Source organism: Ursus arctos, unplaced genomic scaffold (assembly GCF_023065955.2).
Source record: "Ursus arctos isolate Adak ecotype North America unplaced genomic scaffold, UrsArc2.0 scaffold_11, whole genome shotgun sequence".
Lineage (NCBI taxonomy): Eukaryota > Metazoa > Chordata > Mammalia > Carnivora > Ursidae > Ursus > Ursus arctos.
Window position 1 is genome coordinate 65159065 of NW_026622775.1, and position 19769 is coordinate 65178833.

At 50.9% G+C, this 19769-nt stretch overlaps 1 protein-coding gene across 2 annotated transcripts; it reads left to right on the top strand.

Moving 5' to 3' along the window:
• The first annotated feature begins 1725 nt into the window (after positions 1 to 1725).
• On the top strand, positions 1726 to 18030 carry CLU (clusterin). 2 transcript variants are annotated; one of them, XM_044391154.3, is made up of 9 exons: positions 1726 to 1905; positions 5410 to 5541; positions 7068 to 7216; positions 9596 to 9766; positions 11164 to 11569; positions 12649 to 12750; positions 15964 to 16193; positions 17347 to 17522; positions 17784 to 18030. In XM_044391154.3, the coding sequence occupies exons 2-9, from the start codon at positions 5448 to 5450 to the stop codon at positions 17791 to 17793; spliced, it is 1338 nt and encodes a 445-aa protein (XP_044247089.2). In that variant the 5' UTR covers positions 1726 to 1905; positions 5410 to 5447; the 3' UTR covers positions 17794 to 18030. The 2 variants fall into 2 exon arrangements, with proteins under 2 accessions (XP_044247089.2, XP_044247090.2); XM_044391155.2 differs by lacking the exon at positions 1726 to 1905 and adding an exon at positions 3547 to 3976.
• The last annotated feature ends 1739 nt before the right edge of the window (positions 18031 to 19769 follow it).

Genomic DNA, 19769 nt, shown 5'->3' on the forward strand with positions numbered 1-19769 from the left:
CCTCCGAAGTCTGATTTTTACAAATATAATTATCACAGATTTCTGCCTCCTGTGCCTGATGAGGGGAGGGCACAGAACAGAAAAGTTACAAGGAGCGTGCTCAAAAACAGCTCCTGTGACCTCAGTCGTTGATATGCTAAGGAGGAGGCAATTTCCATAGAAAATGTAGCTGTTACTGATAATTAGACTTTTTTTTTTTTTAAAGAAAAATGAAGGGAAGCCTCAGGAGAGAAATATTATTCCACTTTTTCACTGGATTTATTTTTTTTTTCTGGGCCAATTTTCTCAACACTTGGCATTGTCTCAGGTGAGGTTGAACGGGACCTTGGAGATGACACCTACCTTCCAGATTCTTCATTGTCCACAGGGAAGAAACTGAGGCCCAGAGGGCAAAGTGGTTGTCCAAGGTCACCCAGCACCTTAGGGCAGAGCTGAGACTATAGTCAGCTCAAGTGCCCCCACTCAAGTACCCCCACTTTGTCAGGCCTAGAAGTTCAGTCCATGCTCCCTCAGGAAAAGGGGTGGGGTCCCAGTTGTCCCCGGACTTTGGGCAACTAGGGACTGGGCCTCAAGCTGTATCTCTTGTGAGCAGTGAAGTTGTGAGCAGAAAAACTCAGCCCCTGACCATACAGGTCTCCCCTAAAGCCTTACAACTCACATGGTTTTCAAAGTCGGCCACCCAAATCAGGCTGCCTCCCCCCCGCCACGCCTATCCATCTCCCCCCATTGGTGTGAGAACCACCTTCAGGCAGCTTGACTTTTCACCTGGAGTGCAAATGTCCTGGGGGTCCAGAGTGGGTGGCTGTTTCCTTCCCAAGACGTAGCTATACATGAGGGGTGTCTGGGTTGGTGCCCTCCCTGCCAGGGGGTGGCGCAGAGCTCCCATCTCTCTGTCACACCAAAGCCCCCTGCCAAAGGGAGTCTAGAAATAAGCTCCTCCTGTCAGCAGAGGGAACTGAGACAAGCTGAGCTGAGTGAGCCCCCTTGGAAACAGGACCTGCACATAATTTGCAAGGCCGGGTGCAAGATGAAAATTTAGGAGCCCTTGTTCAACAACTATGAGGAATTTCAAGACTGCAGCGAGAGCCCTCAAGCCCAGTGTGGGGCTGCTGAGTCCCACACCATGAAGCCCACCCAGCTTATCGGCCCCAAGTGGATGGGGACAATAATTGCCTAAGGTTCAGGAATCAAGGAGCCAGGGGGACGTTCTGGTTCCCCAAAGGTATGCTCTGTTCAACTCTTAAAAACACACTTCTATTTCCTTCCTGGCCAGCAGACATACCAAAGTCCCACGGGGTCACTGTGATGGCTGGAGAAGTCGATATTTCTTTCTCCCTCAGCGTTATCTCGCACAACACCCTCTCCATCCCACCCTCATTATTTCTGATGCGTTTCTGCTTGAGTGGAACAAGGTTCACGTTCAATGTGAAAGAACTGTGCGATTTTATTTTGGACTGGGGACTGGCCAGGAGCGCAGGGGACCCTTGGAACCATGTGGAGGGGTCGCCGAGTTGTGCATGTTAACTGGAGCTCTCCCCTCCTGAGGGCACCGTCCCCCAGCTCGGAGCCGCCGCGGAGCAGGGAGCGGTGCACCACAGCACCCCGGCGCGGCCGTTCGCGGTGCAGAGACCCTGCTCCCCCCGCACCGCCCCCACCCTACGTGCGCCCCCCGCCGGTCATTGCCCGGGAGCGCCCCCCTACCCCGCCTCCGCATCCCCTCCGGCGCCGGCTTCCAGAAAGCTCCCGGTGAATTCCACAGAATTCTTTGGGCGTGAGTCATGCAGGTTTGCAGCCAGCCCCAAAGGGGGTGTAGACGAGACAGAGCGCTATAAATACGCGCGCCTCACGGTGCTCACCACGCGGCGTCGCCAGGAGCAGCGCACGGTCGCCGGGCTCCGCAGACCGGTGAGATGTCCCCACCTCTCCTACCCGGCGCAGAACCCCACCGGGACGCAGGGCGGGCGGGGGTGGCAACCGGGAGACGACAGGAAGATCGCTGGTACCCCCGGGCCTGCCAGAGCTGCGCTTTGGATGGATGGAGTCGGGGAACCAGGGAAGGGAGGTGGCGAGAGCCCCATCACCCATCACCGGGCCGCCGAGCTGGAGGCAGAATTGTTGGGGGGTGGCGCTCAGGCAGGGACCCCGGAGGCCCCGTGCTCCAGCCACAATTCTGTGGGGTCAATAGAACAGGTGTAATGACCCTCCTTTTGCAAAGATGGGGAACCGAGACTTGGAAAACTCATGCCCATTGCCGGAGGCCCAGACCTTCCTGTGGCATCCTCCTTGTCCAGGTACCGAGCTCCAGTAGTGGTTGTCAGCTTGCCTACTTGAGTCATCGTGTCTGCTCCTCCATTCCGTAGTTCCCTCCACAGGGTGTTTATAAGTAGGTTTTGATTTAAATACATGTTGCAACCACTTCAGTTCCACTCTTCTGCTTCCTAATGCACCAGGATACATCAGAGAAGTCACAACCGCCATCAGATCGCAGACGCCTGCTCCAACTGTCTCATTTTATAGATGATAATTTGAGGGCTGGAGAGGTTTAGGGTCCTCTCCCAAGATAAACAGCATGTAGGTGTCGGAATCAGGACTAGAACTGAAGCCTTGATCTTCCAGAATTCTGGACCTAATTAAAAAAAAAAAAAAAGCAGCAGCAGCTTATCATTCTTATTTTCAAAGAGAAGTTAGGAATTAAAGAATAAGGACAGATAGAATGGAAGGGTGCTGGCTAGAGTCTTCATTATAATAACAGTGGGAAATTATGTACAATGTAAATGCCCAACCTTGTGGGGTGGCAAAATAGAGTACAACAGAAAATGCACCATTCTGCAGCCACAGAGGCGTGCTTTTAAAGACTACTTGAAGACAGTGGGTGTAAGGGATCTGTTGCACATATGCATGGAAGTAGAAGGAAATCTACCACAGTGTTAGTTGTCTCTGGATGGTACTGGTTTTTCTTTTCGGTTTAGTTTCTACATTTGGGGAGGCAGCCGGATAGGAGCTTGGGTCGTGGGCTTTAAAAACTGTGCAGCACACTAGCTGCGTGACTACTTGGCTTAGGTCTCTGTGTCCTTCCCATGGCTCCATCTGCTGTGGGGGAGGCCTCCTGGGGGAAAGAGGCTGCCAGGCAGTGGTGGTCCAGGAGAGGAGGACCTTGGCAGGACTTGTCCAATCAGAACAATTGGCAGCCAGGTGCCCAGGCCCGAGCTGGAGAGGAGAGTCAGCACACACGGAGGGCAGTTCTAGCGCTGTCCTTGGACGAGCAGTATCAATATCACGTTCTGAGTCAGAGTCAGCATTGTCACAAGTCCCTTCCCCCCAACCCCTTCACTCCCCGCCCCCCCCCCCCCCCCCCCGGGGATTCGTAGGTACTCTAAAGGACCTGAGCGTTGCCGGGAGCAAAGGCACAGGTTCCTCTGTCCCTCTCCAAACATGCCACCTCCTCCCACTTTCCTGAAAGATAGTGCCAATGCCACAATTGCTCCTAGGTCAGATTTCGAAATAGTCAGAATTTATATGATTATCTAAGACCCCTGTGTTTGCAGAACACATTCATGTCTCTGAGGTCCATGTTGGGGACATTTTACAGATGAAGACACTGAGGCTCAGATTTAAGTGATATGGTGCCTGGGAAAGAACCCTGGAGGAGGGCTGGGTTCTCATCCTGGGGTTGCCAGCCTGCTGCAGACCCTGGGGAGCCCCATGCTGTCTCTGGGTTTGGCTTCCCCTTGGAAGTGGAGGGATTGGGGCAGGAGACTGATATTTTTCTCAGCTCAGAACCCAGTGGCTGCCCATGGAGCCCAGGCTCCTGGTAGGAGACGCTGTACTGGCTGCTGGGTTTCTAGACTCCTCAGTCAATGCTCTTGCCTTCAGCTCCCTTTTCTTTAGGGCCCAACGCCCTGTCTCCTGGTCCAGACCTATTTCAGAGGCTCTTGTATGAATTTCTGAGAAGTATCCAGGGGCCTCTCCCCCAGAGGTGGGTGTTCCTGCTGGCTTTCTCTCTCTGGCGTGACAAAAGCTCTGTTTCTCTCTGAGGCACTTCAGGCCTCAGTGAGCAGCTAGGGCAGAGCCCGTGAGCCCTGGGCCTTCTGGCAGGCCTGAAATAGCACCCCGACTCAGCCACCCACCCTGTCTTTGGGGAAGGCAATGACCCACTCTCTTCTCCCACGCTGCTCCTTTGCTCTGTGTGGCTGGTTTGCGAACTCCATCTTGGCTGCTTTACTAATTACTTTCCAGGAGAGTCTTTCTTTATTCATGTGCTACCAAGTGTCCCCATGGGTCTGCCGAGCTGAGGAAGGTTTTTAGATGTTCACAATTTCAGGAAGGGGGGAACTCCACCTCCCAGTTTTGTTAGGGGAAATGGAGTTCAGATAAGCAGTGGGGGGTGAGGGCAGTGCGGGGAGGCCAGAAGCTGGGCTGCTGGGGAGAGGGGTTCTGTTTTATGCAACAACTCCAGCTTCTGGGAAAGGGTCCATTGTGTAAGACTGGGCTGTCCTGGGCTCCCAGCAGTCAGCTGAGTGGTGGCGGGGGCACCTTGGCAGGGCACCCTACTGTGGGCTTAAAGGGGACAGCCACTGGAAAGGACCTGGCAGCCAAGGCGTCCACCCATCCAGAGGGAACTTCTCCAGGGGAGGTGTGAGGCCTTCCCCTTAACCCTTTGACTTTACCCCCCTCTCTCTGAAGACAGTTGCCCCCTGCTCCCCTGCATTTATACCCCAAATCTATGCAGGGATATATATCTCAGGTTTCATGCAAGGGATAGCAAATGGCATTTATTTTCCTTTGCTGACCCGAAGGGTTGACTCTCACTGCCTCAGAGTCTTAAAAGGCCATTTTAGGGGGTGTTGAGGCTTGGTGGAGAAAAAGGGGATTTTTCTTTTATGAAGGACTGGGGACACTTGCTGTGGGCCGGATTAGTGATACACACAGCACAGGGGGTCTGCCCCCCCCCATTAGGGCTGGGGAAGGAGAGGGCCCGTGAATCAGCCGAGAGAGGTGTTTTGAGGGTGTATTTGATATGAGCAGGTATCAGATAGACATCCTTTCTGGATGCAGAAAGCACATGCTCAGACTTAGTCAGCGATTCTGGGGGAGGAGGGGGAGGAGGAGGAGGAGGAGGGCTGGACCAGAGCCCAGGGCGCTGACTCCAGAGTTCTCCCTGCTTCTGTATTAGGCTGCTTCTCTGATGGTTCCTCCCTGTACCCACTGCCTCCACCTTCTTTTGAAGGGGTCCGGAGGCAAGTCTGATCTTTTCTCCCAATTTCCCCGGGGGATAAAAACACGGTAATGCCAGCTGAGGGGCCGGCTGAGGGCAGGGCCTCCATGGGGGCTCCGGGAAGCTGCAGGCCAGCCGGAAACCAGCAGGCTGGCTAGCTGTTACCATGACAGTCTCCTGTTCTCTACAAACAGAGGCCTGCTGGGATTCCAGAATTGGAGAGGGAGGCGCCATGAAGACTCTCCTGCTGCTGGTGGGGCTGCTGCTGACCTGGGAGAATGGACGGGTTCTGGGAGACCAGATGGTCTCAGACGCAGAGCTCCAGGGTAAGTGGAGCAGGGGTTCCCCTCCTAGGACACTTCCTCTCTGCCAGGGCCTGAAGCTTTGCTCAGGCTGCCCCTCTCGGAGCCTCCTCTCCTCAGCAACCTGCTTTAGGTTCTTGGTGGTCAGGTGCGCTTTTAGGCATTTGTCCGTGTCTCCCCAGCACTTGCTGGCGGTTGCGTCCCTTTTCACCAGTCTGCTTGTCCCGGGCCCCACGCCTCCTCCGGGAAGCCTGGCTCATTTGAGCCTTTGTGAGTTTCCATTTTTGAGTCTCCATAGCCCCTACTATATGTACCCTCCACCTTTCCACCTACAAAACCAATGCTCCGTATCCAGGAGAGGGGAAATGTCCTCCTGTAAAGCCCAGCTTCAGGGTCCCCTCCTCTGCCAGGCCTTTCCTGAAACCCCCCTGCCATCCTCCCCACACTGTCCTGCAAGCTGACTGGTTCTCTGGGGTTAAAAACTCAGACTTGGAGATCAGACTTGGGTATGTGTCTGGCTCTGTGACTCCCCAGCTGTATTAACCCGGAGCAAGGGTCTGATCTCACTGTGTTGCTTTTCCTCGTTGGTGCCGTGGGGATGACGTCAGTGCAGAGAGCATTACGTGGAAGGCATGTGACGTGGCTGGCTCAGTGCTTGACCCGGGAGAACCACCAGAAAAACCTTAGCTGTCACTCCTTCAGTACCTCGGTGACACTGTCTCATTGCATTTGCCACACTGCATTGGGTCTGGATCACAGTCTCCTTGTGGAATGGTGCTATCAATTCATCTTTGTGTCCCCTATCACGTGGCGCCATGGAATAAGGAAGTTCAGATGTTTGGTAAAACTGAATCCCAGAAACACTTGTATCCAAAATAAGATTTTACATTTTGATGTTGACACAGTTACGCTTCCAGAATATTTTTTAAAGTTTTTTATTTGAATTCAATTTAAGTCCCATATAGTGAATTATTAGCTTCAGGGGTAGAGATCAGTGGTTCATCAGTTGCATATGACACCCAGCGCTCAATCCATCATGTGCCCTCCTTAATGCCCGTCACCCAGTTACCCCATCCCCCTCCAGCAACCCTCAGTTTGTTTGCTATGATTAAGAGTCTCTCATGGTTTGTCTCCCTCTCTGATTTCATCTTGTTTTATTTTTCCTTCCCTTCCCCTATGATCCTCTGTTCTGTTTCTCAGGATTTTTTTCCATGAAAATGTTCTCCTGCAGCCAGGCAGGCTCGTTCTGCAGAGCTGCAGGGGCGTCGTGGCATCGTGCTGCTCTCTCTCCCTCCTCTGGGGTGGGCCTGCGCCACTGCTCTGTGCTCCTGAGCAGGTGGCATAGTCGCTACTCGGGCCCCAGGTCCACAATAAGCCCCGGGTCAGGGCAAAGCTGGGGCCGAAGGCTGCCCGTCGGGGTGGGTGCTCCCAGCCTTGACTGCCCCTAGACGGAACTGGCCTTCCTGACCATTCCAGCTGCTTCTAGGGTGATAGCCCCAGCATCACCTCTTCCTCTCTCCTCACTCTCCCTCCCGGCCCTTCTCTTGCAGAAATGTCCACCGAGGGGAGTAAGTACATTAATAAGGAAATTAAAAATGCTCTCAAGGGGGTGAAACAGATAAAGACCCTGATAGAACAAACAAACGAGGAGCGCAAATCCCTGCTCAGCAACTTGGAAGAGGCCAAGAAGAAGAAAGAGGTAAGGAGGAGCCAGCTGAGCGCATTCCACCCCCACTTGAGGCCCCCTGCTGGAGGGGCGTGGTCATCGCCCCTCTGGTGCCCTGCTGGGTTGCCATGGTGACCCTCAGCCCTTTCGGGCCAGTGTCAGCTGATGCTGGGGCTGTAGTTAAGAAAGAGGGAAGGTTATTTTGCTTTTGAAAGCTTTAAGGGGTTAGATCTTGGATCTGGTTTCTTGCCAGCCTGGCCCAGTGCCTGATGATGACCAGATTCACTCCAATAGATTTTTCTGAACCCTGATTATACAAGCTCCAAGGTAGGCTTTGGATAGGATCTGACCCAGGTCGGGAGGGGGATGGCGCCCTACCTTTAGGAAGCTTATCTAGTAGGGCAGTAACTTTGGGGTTAGGCCGGCACACGCTGCAGTGCCCCATGGCTTTCTAGAGTTGTGACTACTTCACAAAGAGACATCTAAGTCGAATAGTGAAACTAGTGGGTCTAGACTGTGCTTAGTGATTCAATAAAACTAAAACACCACCATGGAATAAACGACTTACTTTAAAAATCAGTAGTCTCCTTAAGGGTATCTTAAAAACCTACCTCCATTGCCTCCCTACCCCTAATGAAGGAGATGCCAAGGTGGGTCACCTGACACCTTCATGACTCGTAATGCATAATAAAGTGTTTTAAAGGCTCTGAGAAGTTCTGTAGTAAAGAAGTTCGTGGAACTTCATTTAACCCTGTGTTTTCAAAACTGAATTGATCAGGGAATCCTTTTTTCTCCCCATGATAGCTTTTTTTTTTTTTTTGAGATTTTATTTGTTTATTTGAGAGAGAGCAAGAGAGAGAGAGGGAATGCATATGAGTGAGGGCGGGGTGGGGGGCAGAGGGAGAGGGGGAAGAAGGCTCCACAATGAGCAGGGAGCCTGATGTGATGCAGGACTGGATCCCAGGACCCTGGGCTCATGACCTGAGCCTGAAGGCAGACGCTTAGCCAACTGAGCCACCCAGGCACCCCTTTCCCCATGATAGCTTTTAGCACAATTCCTTGGAAGCCACTTAAGGAAATGCTGGCCTGGATGCCGCTCTTTCTTTTGACACTTAATGCCCTTCCTTGGCATCGTGTTTTTCCTCACCATTCTATGAGAATTCTCAAGTAGCTCATAGAGACGTGTCAGGCAAGTCCTGTTCTTGAGTTTTGTGGTTATCGTCAGAGTTCGGTATTCTACAGTCCAGGCTCTGTGATAAAGCCCATCAAGGTCAGGAAGAGACTCCGTGACGTCTTGGTTCCCAAATCTGACCAGGGAAAGAAAGGAAGAGGGCACTGCAGTCGGCGCTTGTGAATCGGCTCGGTAGGAGATGTGGTGGCCTTCCCAGCAGGAGCAGGGGACCTGGAACAGGAGAGAGAGCTCACTAGAACTCTTCCTGCTCAGCCCTTCTCAGCGTAGCTTTGCTTTGGGGTGTGGATGGTCTACTTACTTCTTCGAAGGGTTAATACACTCATTTGTCGAGATTTTAATATAGAAAAGTGGAAGAGGAAAAGTTTCCCTTAACCCTCTTCCCTCGGACAATTCCCTGTTAACATTTGATCTGTTTCTCACTGCTTAGTTTTCCCTCTGTACTCTTCTGATAGTCACTGTTATTCAAACTCACAGATTGTTAACATGAAAAATGCTTGTTATACTATTTAAAACTTAACTACAAACACCCTCACGAAGCTGTGCTTCTCCGGCCTCTGTGCGGACCACGATTTGCTTGACCTTCTATTTTTAAGCGTCCGAGTTGATTCCCGTGTTTTTTCCCCCTGCCGTAAACGAGCACTGTAACAAATATCTTCATGCATATGGACTTCCCCTTTATGGCAGGAATTCCTTGGGACGGATTCTTACAGAATTATTGGGCCAAATGACGTGGATGTGCTAGAGGGTGTTGGTAGTTGTCGTGACTTTGATTTTGAAGGCTTGCTTCTTCCTGTGGCGTGCCGGTGACCGAGGCTGCAATAGATGAATGATTCAGAGAGCCTCGGGAAGCTTCGGAAGACAGCATTTAAACACCACAAGTGGAGAATAGAAAATAGGGTATAAGCGAGGGGTAAATCCTGGGGTCAAGACTAAGTGCAGCATCAGAGAAAAGGGATTTCCACATGGGTTCTAGTGGCTGGGGAAGACCGTAAAGAAGAGCCCGGTCAAAGTTGAGAAGACGTTTAAAGCTAGGTGGGGAGGGAAGTCCAGGCGAAGGAGGGGACGCAACACAGGAGGCAGAGGAGGAAAGAGGCATGCTGTGTGGCTGGACCTGGGAAGGCCTGCCTCTGGGGATGGGGGGCCCAGCACCATCGGGCCTGCTTGGAGAGCCTGAAGCCTGTGGTCTCGCATGGCTAACCTGGCCTCATGTCCTCCTGTAGGATGCCCTAAATGAGACCAAGGATTCCGAAACGAAGCTGAAGGCGTCCCAGGGGGTGTGCAATGACACCATGATGGCCCTCTGGGAGGAGTGTAAGCCTTGCCTGAAACAGACCTGCATGAAGTTCTACGCCCGCGTCTGCAGAAGCGGCTCGGGGCTGGTCGGCCACCAGGTGAAAGGGGACAGGCTGCTGATCACAGCTGGGCTCAGAGTGGCAGATGTGGGAGCTGAGTGCAATATGCTTCTTCTCTGGTCCTGCCCCCAATTCCAACGCATGGGGCTGTTCCTCACACCGAGCAGTTCTCCCACACCACCGGGTGCCTACAAGTCAGCTCAGTTCTGGCACTGTCTCCCTGGAGACGGCAGGAGATCCCCGGGCTAAGGGCTCAGGCCCACAGGACTGTCCTCCCCATGCCTCCCCCCCCAAACTTCAGGCGCCAATCACAAGTCTGGCTTGGCACCCGTGCTATCCGACTGTCCCACAACCCCATCCTTCTGTTCAGTTGATTTGCTGGAGCAGCTCACAACTCAGAGACATATTTGACTTACTCGGTTATTGGTTTCTTATACGAGGATCTAACTCAGAAGAGCCAGAGGGAGGCAATGCACAGCTCGAGGTGTGGGCAAGAGGTGGGGAGCTTCCATGCCCTCTGAGAGGGCGCCGCTCTCCTGCATCTTCACATGTTCAGCCACCCAGAAACTCCTCAAGCCCATCCTTTTGGGATTTTATGGAGTCTTCCTCCCATGGGATTGACTGATAAAATCATTGGCGGTTGCTGATGGAGTCAACCTCCACACCCTTCTAATCTTGGTTGGTTCCGCTGGCAACCAGGCCCCATCCTCAGGTGCTTTCCAAAAGCCACCTCATTAGCATAACAAAAGACCATTATTCCTCTCCTCACAGGAAATTCTAAGGGCTTTAGGAACCAAAGACCAAATATACACTTCTTTTTATATGTCACAGTATCTGGGCTTCATTTCACATGCCAGATGCAATTGATTTGTTCCGGCTGCATTGGGGCCCGGAGCGCCACGAGCAGTTGGTAACGTTTGCTGTCAGTGCGCAAATGTGAAGTCATTACAAGCACCTGTGCCATGTGTTAGAAGATTCTTATCCAGAAATTATTAGCTGGATAACATAACAAACGACTTCGTAGTATGGCACATCCCTGGGTGCACTTAGGCAGAAGGAATTAAGAATTTTGGCACATTAATATCGATCCCATCCTCCCCTGCGGGCCTTGTGCAGTTGTAACTCATGAACTGAAGGCCTATCTGTTGGCCCTTGGCTGAGTTGGGGTGGGGATCCTTAGTGCCCAAAGAGGAGACTAGTCTCAGGTGACAGGGGTTTGTGCATCTCCTGGCCTCAGATGTTTTCCCAAACTCTTCCCCTTTGGGTGGATAGAATGGAAGGGCGTTGGCCTGACAGTTGGGGGGCCAGGGAGCCAGCCCCAGCAGGGCCTTTGGTCACGAGCTATGTGACTGAGGTGACCGAGGGGCAGCGAGGGGGGTGCAGGAGGAGGCTGGGACTTCAGTGAGCTTCTAACTTCCCCATCCTGCCCGTCACAGCTTGAGGAGTTCCTGAACCAGAGTTCTCCCTTCTACTTCTGGATCAATGGTGACCGCATCGACTCGCTGCTGGAGAATGACCGGCAGCAGACCCACGCCCTGGACGTCATGCAGGACAGCTTCAACCGGGTATCCAGCATTATGGATGAGCTTTTCCAGGACAGATTCTTCGCCCGTGAGCCCCAGGATCCTTTCCACTACTCACCCTTCAGCTCATTCCAGAGGAGGCCTTTCTTCTTCAATCCCAAGTCCCGCTTCGCCCGGAACATAATGCCTTTCCCTGGCTACCAACCCTTGAATTTCCACGACATATTTCAGCCCTTCTTCGACATGATACACCAGGCTCAACAGGCCATGGATGTCAACCTGCATAGACTCCCCCACTTCCCAATGGAATTCACAGAAGGTTAGAAAGGGTCTCATTCATCCTACGAAGGGATGGGAACTAGCAGGTTATTGAGAAACCCATTAGATTCTAAGAACGATGCCAGGGGCTTGGCATGTGCCATCTCAGTTTCCCCCAGCAACCCCATGAAGGTGGTATTATCCCCATTTAAGGAGGAGAAAAGTATGACAGGTGAAGGAACGTGTCCAAGTAGTCACAGCTGATAGAGGGGGACCCAGTCAGATTTAGCCCTGCCAGACTTGGAATCTGTGTTCTTTCAAGTTTACCATGCCCCTTCCAGCCACTGGTGGGCGTGACCCTTACTACGCCTTTCTAGAGAACCAGACCCCTTTGTCTTGGGAACCCAGGTGCCTTTATGTGGATGCCATGCATACAGTGGTGACAAATTATATAATCTGTCCATGCTACAGTTTAGAAAGCTGTTGCTGGCTATCACCTTGGGACCTGGTAGAGAATGGGCATGCATGAATATTTTTTAATGAATGAGGTCTAGTATGGACATGAAAAGTCAATACTTTTAGAAGTGATTTCCGTCTTTGAACCAACACCGTCTCCTAAATGCTACTGTCCGACTGGCACGAAGTTTGGCTTGAAATGGTTTGGGATACAGGAGGACATTGAATTGACAGCATCCACTGCTATCTATTAGATACATAATGGTGGGGGGGCTTGTGTTATGAGGTGTCTCTAAGGAGGATCTCATTCCTGCCTTCGAGGGGCTTGCTGACCCCAGGGGGGCAGAGGTGGGCCTGACAGAATGCAGAGCAGAAAGGTCCTGATGCCAAAGAGAAGTGCATATAGCTATGGCAGTGTGCAGGCAGGAAGGGCTCCTCGGACCGAGATGGTGGGAGGCGAGGTCACACCCAGCTGAGGGAGCCCGCGAACGCCCTCCTGTCCCTCTGCAGGGAGGCCTGACCAGAGAGGCCTGGGTCTGCAAGCAGACAACTCATTCTCTGCTCACAGAAGCATCTCGAAGAGGCAGACAGTAGTGTGAAAGGGGTCGGAGGGGAGGCCCTTCACTATATTGCTCTGTGTGGTCCCTCAGCGTGACTCCCTCTTCCCTCGTGTGTTTCCAAAAGATAACCAGGACCGCGCTGTGTGCAAGGAGATCCGTCATAACTCCACAGGGTGCCTGAAGATGAAGGACCAGTGTGAAAAGTGCCAGGAGATCTTGTCCGTGGGTGAGCCGGAGAGCCTTGGTTGCTGGTACCTCACCGGGGCTCCCTTTATGGGGTCAGACATGTGGGACTTGAAATTCCAGCTCCGCTGCCTTCTAGCTGTGGCACTGGCGGGAGGGGTTCCCTGGTCCTGCTCCACGTGGGCTTCCATCTGTAGACAAGGGTTAAGAGGTAGTGTTGTCCCTGAAATTGGGAGACATCTTTTTTTGATTTCCCCAGTTACTCTCTTCCCAAGGGCCATGCCGGGTAGACCTCATTTTTTTCCTGCAGATGATGGACTTTTAGATAATATGTATTCTGTTTAACAAACTCTTATCATGTTGGTACTGTTGTAGACACTTTGCAAACATTTACTCATTTCCTCAGAATGACCCTGAGTTGGGTACAGTGACTGTCCCTATCTTACTGGGGTGAAAAAGCTCATAGTCACAGGGAGGTTGAGTAACTTCCCAAGATTATAGGACACCCATATGTTGGAGAGTTAGGTGTTTGGGATGTGTTCTTTTTGGTTTTTGTTTTGTTTTGTTTTGTTTTTTATTTTGTTTTATTTTTTTTTTTTGATGTAAAGTTCGATGATTCATTAGTTGCGTATAACACCCAGTGCACCATGCAATACGTGCCCTTCCTTACTACCCATCACCTTAACCAGTATTTGGTGTTCTGTCCCCAGAACACGTGGGTCACCGGTAAGTGGCCCCTTAGTTTCCCAGCAAAATATCCTTTGGCTGGCAATCCCCAAAGCAACGGAAATATAGTTGACCCTTGAACAACGAGGGGGTGAGGGGAGGCGATAACATAAACCGTCTATTAACTCGTATTTCATGTGTAACTTGCATCATATGCTGTATTCTTAAAGTAAGCTAGAGAAAAAAGTTATTAAGAAAATGATAGAGAAAGCTATGTTTACAATACTATACTGTAAAGAACGACATATAAGCAGACACTGTTCAAACCGTGTTATTTGAGGGTCAACCGTACTTCCCATCAGCGGCTCCCCTCAGCTGTATCAGCTGTTCCATGGCTCATTTCTTCCTACTCTGAGTAACAGCTGTAAAAGCATCTGGAATGGTTCCTGGCACACAGTAGTCTCTGCTCGGAAAGGGTTAATTGTTCCCCTGGGACGTAGCAGATCGATCTTGTGGCTTTGCTCTTACTTAATACGTTTGGGTTTGCCGGGGCAAGCCTTCGGAGTCTAGTTAAATATTCCTAGCCTCACTCCTATAATTTTCGAAGCCACTGCAAAATACATACACGTGCTGGGAGGGGCTGGCGTATGAAGTGGGGATGAGACCTCAGCCCAGCCTCCCGGGCTCCGCCCATCAGCTACCCCCAAGGAGCATCACAGTTCCTCACCACCAGAGAGTCAGGTGTGGGCCAGGAGAAGGGAGGCGCCCCGAGCACAGATCTTAACGGTCAGCGATCACAGCTTACCCACACTGCCTTCCCTTCTCCGCCGAGGAAGGCTTAGGCTTCTTGTTTCAGGCGTGGGCTGCCAAATGAGCACACACTGCCCAAACACTTCAGACCAGTGTTTCTCGACTTCGGCACTATTGACATTTCGGACTAGAGTGCTTTTTTTTTTTTTTTTTTTAAGATTTTATTTGTTTATCTGAGAGAGAGAGAGAGAGAGAGAGAGAGAGTGTGTGTGTGTGTGTGTGTGTGTGTGTGTGTGTGCATGAGCTGGGGGAGGGGCAGAGGGAGAAGCAGGCTCCCCTCTGAGCAGGGACCACCCCCCCCCCACCTCCACCCCTGCGGGGCTCGATCCCAGGACCCTGGGGTCATGACCTGAGCCGAAGGCAGACGCTTCACCGACTGAGCCACCCAGGTGCCCCCGGACCCATCACTTGTTGTTGTGGGGGCTGTCCTGTGCCCTGTGGGATGTTTAGCAGCACCCCTGGCCTCTACCCACGAGGCACCAGTAGCCTCCCTGCCCACACCAGTTGTGACAACCAAATTTATTTTCAGACCTTGACAAATATCCCCCTGGCGGTAGCAGAGCCCCCGGTTGAGATCCACTGCTCTAGACGGAGTTTCAGTTTTCGATGACTTTTCTAACTTTTTAATTTATCCCTGGAGAAAGAGTTAAGGTTATCCATTATATTATCTTTTCAACCTGGCTTTTATTTCTTGCCCCAGCTACCATTTTTAAGATTTTAATACAAATGATTGCATCTACTATAATCACTTATGGTGACCCTTTATAGTAAACGCAGTGTGCAAAGATCTGTTTTGATGTACTGGATATATATTTTTTTTAAATTAGGGAAAGAAACTCAGTAGTTTTTAATGGGATAGTGGGTCGTTGCCAGCTCTTATGGCTCAGACAACCTGCAGTGGGCATTCCAGGCCCCAAAGCAGGGCCCTGTGTCTTCTCTGTCCCCCGGGGGAGCTGGGTGACCAGCCGTGACGGGCAGATGGGCAGGCCGGGCCCCTGAGCCACCAGGCTGCTGCACTTTTTGCCCCAAGGATCCTGGCCAGCTCTTCTGTGTCATGGACTGTTGGCACTAGGTTCTAGCTCTGAAGATACGCTCAAAAGATAGGCTTGGAGAATTTTCCAGAGCCACAGACTCAGAGGAGGAAGAGCCTAGTTTAGGAATTAAAGCCCTGAGTTCAATCCTGGTCCCATAAATCATTCATTCTATGTCTTTACGCAGGTTATTTACTTCTGTGGGTCTCATTTTCATCACTGGTAATACTTAAGGTAGAAGAGAGGTGCTTATCGGAGATACTGGATATCCAAAGCACTCGCGTAGTGTCTGGTACCTAGTAGCTCTAAGGAACCCTCCTTCTCTCTGGAAATGATGCAGCGGGGGACTAGGGCAGCGAGAATAGCTCCAGGTCTGAGCACACAGACTGAGATCAGTGCTTCTCAAAGTGTGGTCAACGCCCTTTGTCACCAGTCTCCAAGGAGGTGAGGGTCTTGCACCCAAAGGTAAATCAATGATGTCACTAAGGACACTGTTTAGATCAGGTGACACTGTTTTCCAGAGCAGGACTTTGTCTATGAAGTCTTGTCTATGCGTGTTGACTGACATTCTGGGGAGAGCTCTGTCTCTCGTTACAGACTGACCACACACGGCGTGTGGCTAAGTACTTAGAGTTGCCCTGCTTTGGGTCCTCGCTCCATGAACTGATTTCTAGTTCATGTTTTTATCCCTTTTTAGCCTTCCCTTCACATTTCCGCCTTTTTTATTTTTCTTTTCCATCTCCGGGCAGACTGTTCTTCCAACAACCCCGCGCAGGTCCAGCTGCGACAGGAACTTAATAATTCCCTCCAGATTGCCGAGAAGTTCACCAAGCTGTACGACGAGCTGCTGCAGTCCTACCAGGAGAAGATGTTCAACACGTCCTCCCTGTTGAAGCAGCTGAACGAGCAGTTTAGCTGGGTGTCCCAGCTGGCTAATCTCACTCAAAGCGAAGACCCATTCTATCTCCAGGTCACGACGGTGAGGCCCGTCCTGGCCACACACTGAAGCTCGGGGTTGGGGGGTGGGCAGGTATGGTCTGGGAGCAAAATGGGATGAAGGGATTAAAGGGGGCACTTATGCTTTAGATCGAGCATTTGTCATATGGCAGGAAACATAACTTTGAGGTACACTGATGCATAGAGACCTCATCCCCCAGTGAGGTGTAGCACGCCATGACTCGGTTTTTTTTTTTTTTTTTTTTTAGAGAGGAGCAGAGGGAGAGGGAGAAAGAGAATCTTTTTTTTTTTTTTTTTAAAGATTTTATTTATTTATTTGACAGAGATAGAGACAGCCAGCGAGAGAGGGAACACAAGCAGGGGGAGTGGGAGAGGAAGAAGCAGGCTCATAGTGGAGGAGCCTGACGTGGGGCTCGATCCTGTAACGCCGGGATCACGCCCTGAGCCGAAGGCAGACGCTTTAACCGCTGTGCCACCCAGGCGCCCCGGGAGAAAGAGAATCTTAAGCAGGCTTTGTGCCCAGCGTGGAGCCCAAGGTGGGGCTCGATCTCATGACCCTGAGATCATGACCTGAGCCAAAATCAAGAGTCAGGCGCTTAATCCACTGAGCTACCCAGGCACCCCCCCCCCCCATCATGACCCCATTTATGGTTGAGGAAAGTGAGAGATTCAACAGCTTGTCCAAGGTTTAATAACTAACAGGTGACTCACCTAGGCATTTGAACCTGTCTGCCTGGCTGAAAAGCCTGTGATCTTCCCACGAAGTGGCCTTGCTGCCCTATGCCACGTAGCTTGGCTCATGAATTGATGCATTATTCTCTACCACTGATAGAAAGCCTCTCTCTCGTGCTGGTAACCTTTTTTTTTGTTTGTTTTTCTTTCCCTGATTCCTTTTCTGCTACTAGCCCAGCTAGGGGCTGCCCAAGAAAACGTGGTGGCTTAGAAACCATTTTTCCTCTGGGGGGTTCCCCATGGGCTGGTCATTTGCAGATAGTATTTACACCTACAAACAAGTGTCTCTGAATTAGGGCCTTTCTGCTCATTGAATTGTACGGATGTCAGACTTAGTAAAAAGCAAAGAGGTCACCTGTCCAAATCTAAGCCTGGCTTTTGTTGCAAAAACGAGTCCACTTTGACCAATATTTCAGTCCTTCTCTTACCCTTTTTCCTCCTAGGTGGGTTCCCAGACTTCTGACTCCGGCGTGCCCTCTGGCGTCACTAAGGTGGTTGTGAAGCTCTTCGATTCCGACCCCATTACTGTGATGGTCCCAGAAGTCGTCTCCAGGAACAATCCTAAATTTATGGAGACCGTGGCAGAGAAAGCGCTTCAGGAATACCGCCAGAAGAACCGGTGAGTATGCAGGCCTCAGTTGTGCTCCCTCTGGGCCCTGCAGGTCCCCGGGAGCCAGAAAAACGGCAGCAGATTCAGCCTAGGAATGATTGCTCCAGTAGCCAGAGCCCAGGCACGAAGCCAGAAAATCTCTGATCTCTGGAAATTTTACTTTTCCTTTGGAGGATGTTCTTTCTTTGTTGAGAAGCATTTGAGTATGGGTTGGTGCTTCTGGGTGATTGTCTAGCCCTCACCTTTCGTTCTCTTCCGTTTTGTTTTCAGGGAGGAATGAGATGTGATCACTGCCTCTCCCAGTAGGGGGGCGTCTGAGTTCCGTTGCCTCCAGATGAGCAATAGACCCCTAGAGAGAGCTCCGCATGTCACCGAGTGACCGGGCCTTGCCTCGAGGCCCTCCTGTCCCCTCACCCAGGCTTTCCTCCCTCTGGACTCTGCACCATAATGCCGTGTTCGCTGATCATGAGAAGAACTCCTGCGTGCCACTAACTCAATAAAACCGCCAGTAATCTGAGTGCTCTAGGGTGTCCTGCTTTTATGCTGGGTTTTTCCATCTCCCACACACCTTCATTTTGGTATGGAAAAAAAAAATAGAAAAGAAAAGCACTAGCTAAGATGGTATAAGGAATATCATGTAATTGAGAATAAAAGGAGTGCGACAGAGTTAAACCAAGGATTTCTTGCTTTTAGGAGCAGAAATGTGTTCTAACGGCCAAGTAAAATATATTTCTGAAAAGTGAATCTTGTCCGTTCCATTATAAAACAGTTGCTGTATTCTGATTGGGGTGGGTGAGATCTTCTGAAGGAACACATTGAAAATAGGATTGAAGAAAGGATAATAATAAGGCGTCCCGGGTATTTGAATGCCCAGTTGGTATTTTCTTAATGGTATGTGTCATCCCCAAGAAACAAAATGAGGCAATTTCCTTTTTACTTGTAAGGGTTTGGAATTCCTGTCACACCTTCTTGACTGTGGTATTGTCTGTCTGCTGTCAATCTATGCAACCTTCCTATCTTTCCCTCGACCACAACTTCTCCTCTACTTGGGTTTTTCCTGATGGCGTATTTACCGCTTAGTCGGATATAGCCGGGCTGCAGTACCCTGTGCTGCCAGCAGATGGCCCTGCCTAACCATGGTTCTTCCCGCAACATTCAGTTATGAAGCCTTACCATTTCTGAGTGTTTTCTAACTATGGAATTCTTTTTGTCAAATATACTTCACATGAAGAAAACACATCTGGCTGCATTCCAGGTTTGTAGCAAAGTCCACATATTAATGAAACGCTTAGAATATTCTTAGGTCACTGTTCCTCATCTTTAAATTCTAAGGACCTCTGCAACACAACTGACACTCCAAGGCTTAGCTCATCAAAGAAGCTGGTATTTTCATATTGCTCCCAAAGACATTCAGAATAAAGTTAGTATGAGTCACTTAATGACATATATTAATTAGGGGCATGGCTTCAGAAGGCGTTTGCTAAAATCATCATGGTAAATCATATATCACATTACTGTCACATCCTTATTTCTAAATTTACTTTTTATTTTCTAATTATGTCACTAGATTCTGGAAGCCACTATATCCAAATGTTGCTTCTTTTTATGCAATCTTATACTGTGCTAGGCTAGCACCTTAAAAAACAGCCTTAAGCTGACTCCGAGGTCATGTGTCCATCCTCTTTCCCCCTTTGCACAGTAGCCTTGTTGAGGGTCCTTGGATGTCTCTCCATCCCCGACAGATATCCTAGCCTGAGACACTACAAAGACCAAGGCAGGGCACGAGATCACCAAGGTGCAGGGCCACGATGTGTGTGGGGAATTCTGGCAGGAAGACTGTGGCTAATGAGCCCTTCGTTTCTGGCCTCTAGGAAGCTCGTGGCAAAGTGGAAGCCGGCCACGCGGTGTACGTCAGGGCCGGGCTGCTTTGTTTCCGCCTGGGTACCTTGGCTCGGTTGGGACAGCTGCCACCAGGGGGCGCCATGAGTCCCTGTTCTGGGGCTGACAGTGGATGCTGACCTGGAGAGAAGGACCAAAGTTGTGTTGCAGCTCCACCAGCCAGGCCAGTGGGCTTCGCCGCCCCCTCCCTCGAGTTGGCCCTACCTACCCACCCCCTTGTCTATCCTCTTGGCCCCGTTCATGCAGGTGGTCAGGTTGATTCAGCCAATCTGGGGTTTTCCCCATGCGGAGATGCTGCAAGTGAAGCGAGGGGGCATCCATCTTGGGCCTTTAATGTCTCACATCTTTGCATTGTGG

What these genes read in the sequence shown, in the direction of transcription:
- CLU (XM_044391154.3), top strand. Translation starts at nt 5,448, where the DNA reads ATGAAGACTCTCCTGCTGCTGGTGGGGCTGCTGCTGACCTGGGAGAAT. An exon ending in CTCAGACGCAGAGCTCCAGG is followed by an intron (nt 5,542 to 7,067) that starts GTAAGTGGAGCA and finishes CTTCTCTTGCAG; the next exon opens with AAATGTCCACCGAGGGGAGT. An exon ending in AGGCCAAGAAGAAGAAAGAG is followed by an intron (nt 7,217 to 9,595) that starts GTAAGGAGGAGC and finishes GTCCTCCTGTAG; the next exon opens with GATGCCCTAAATGAGACCAA.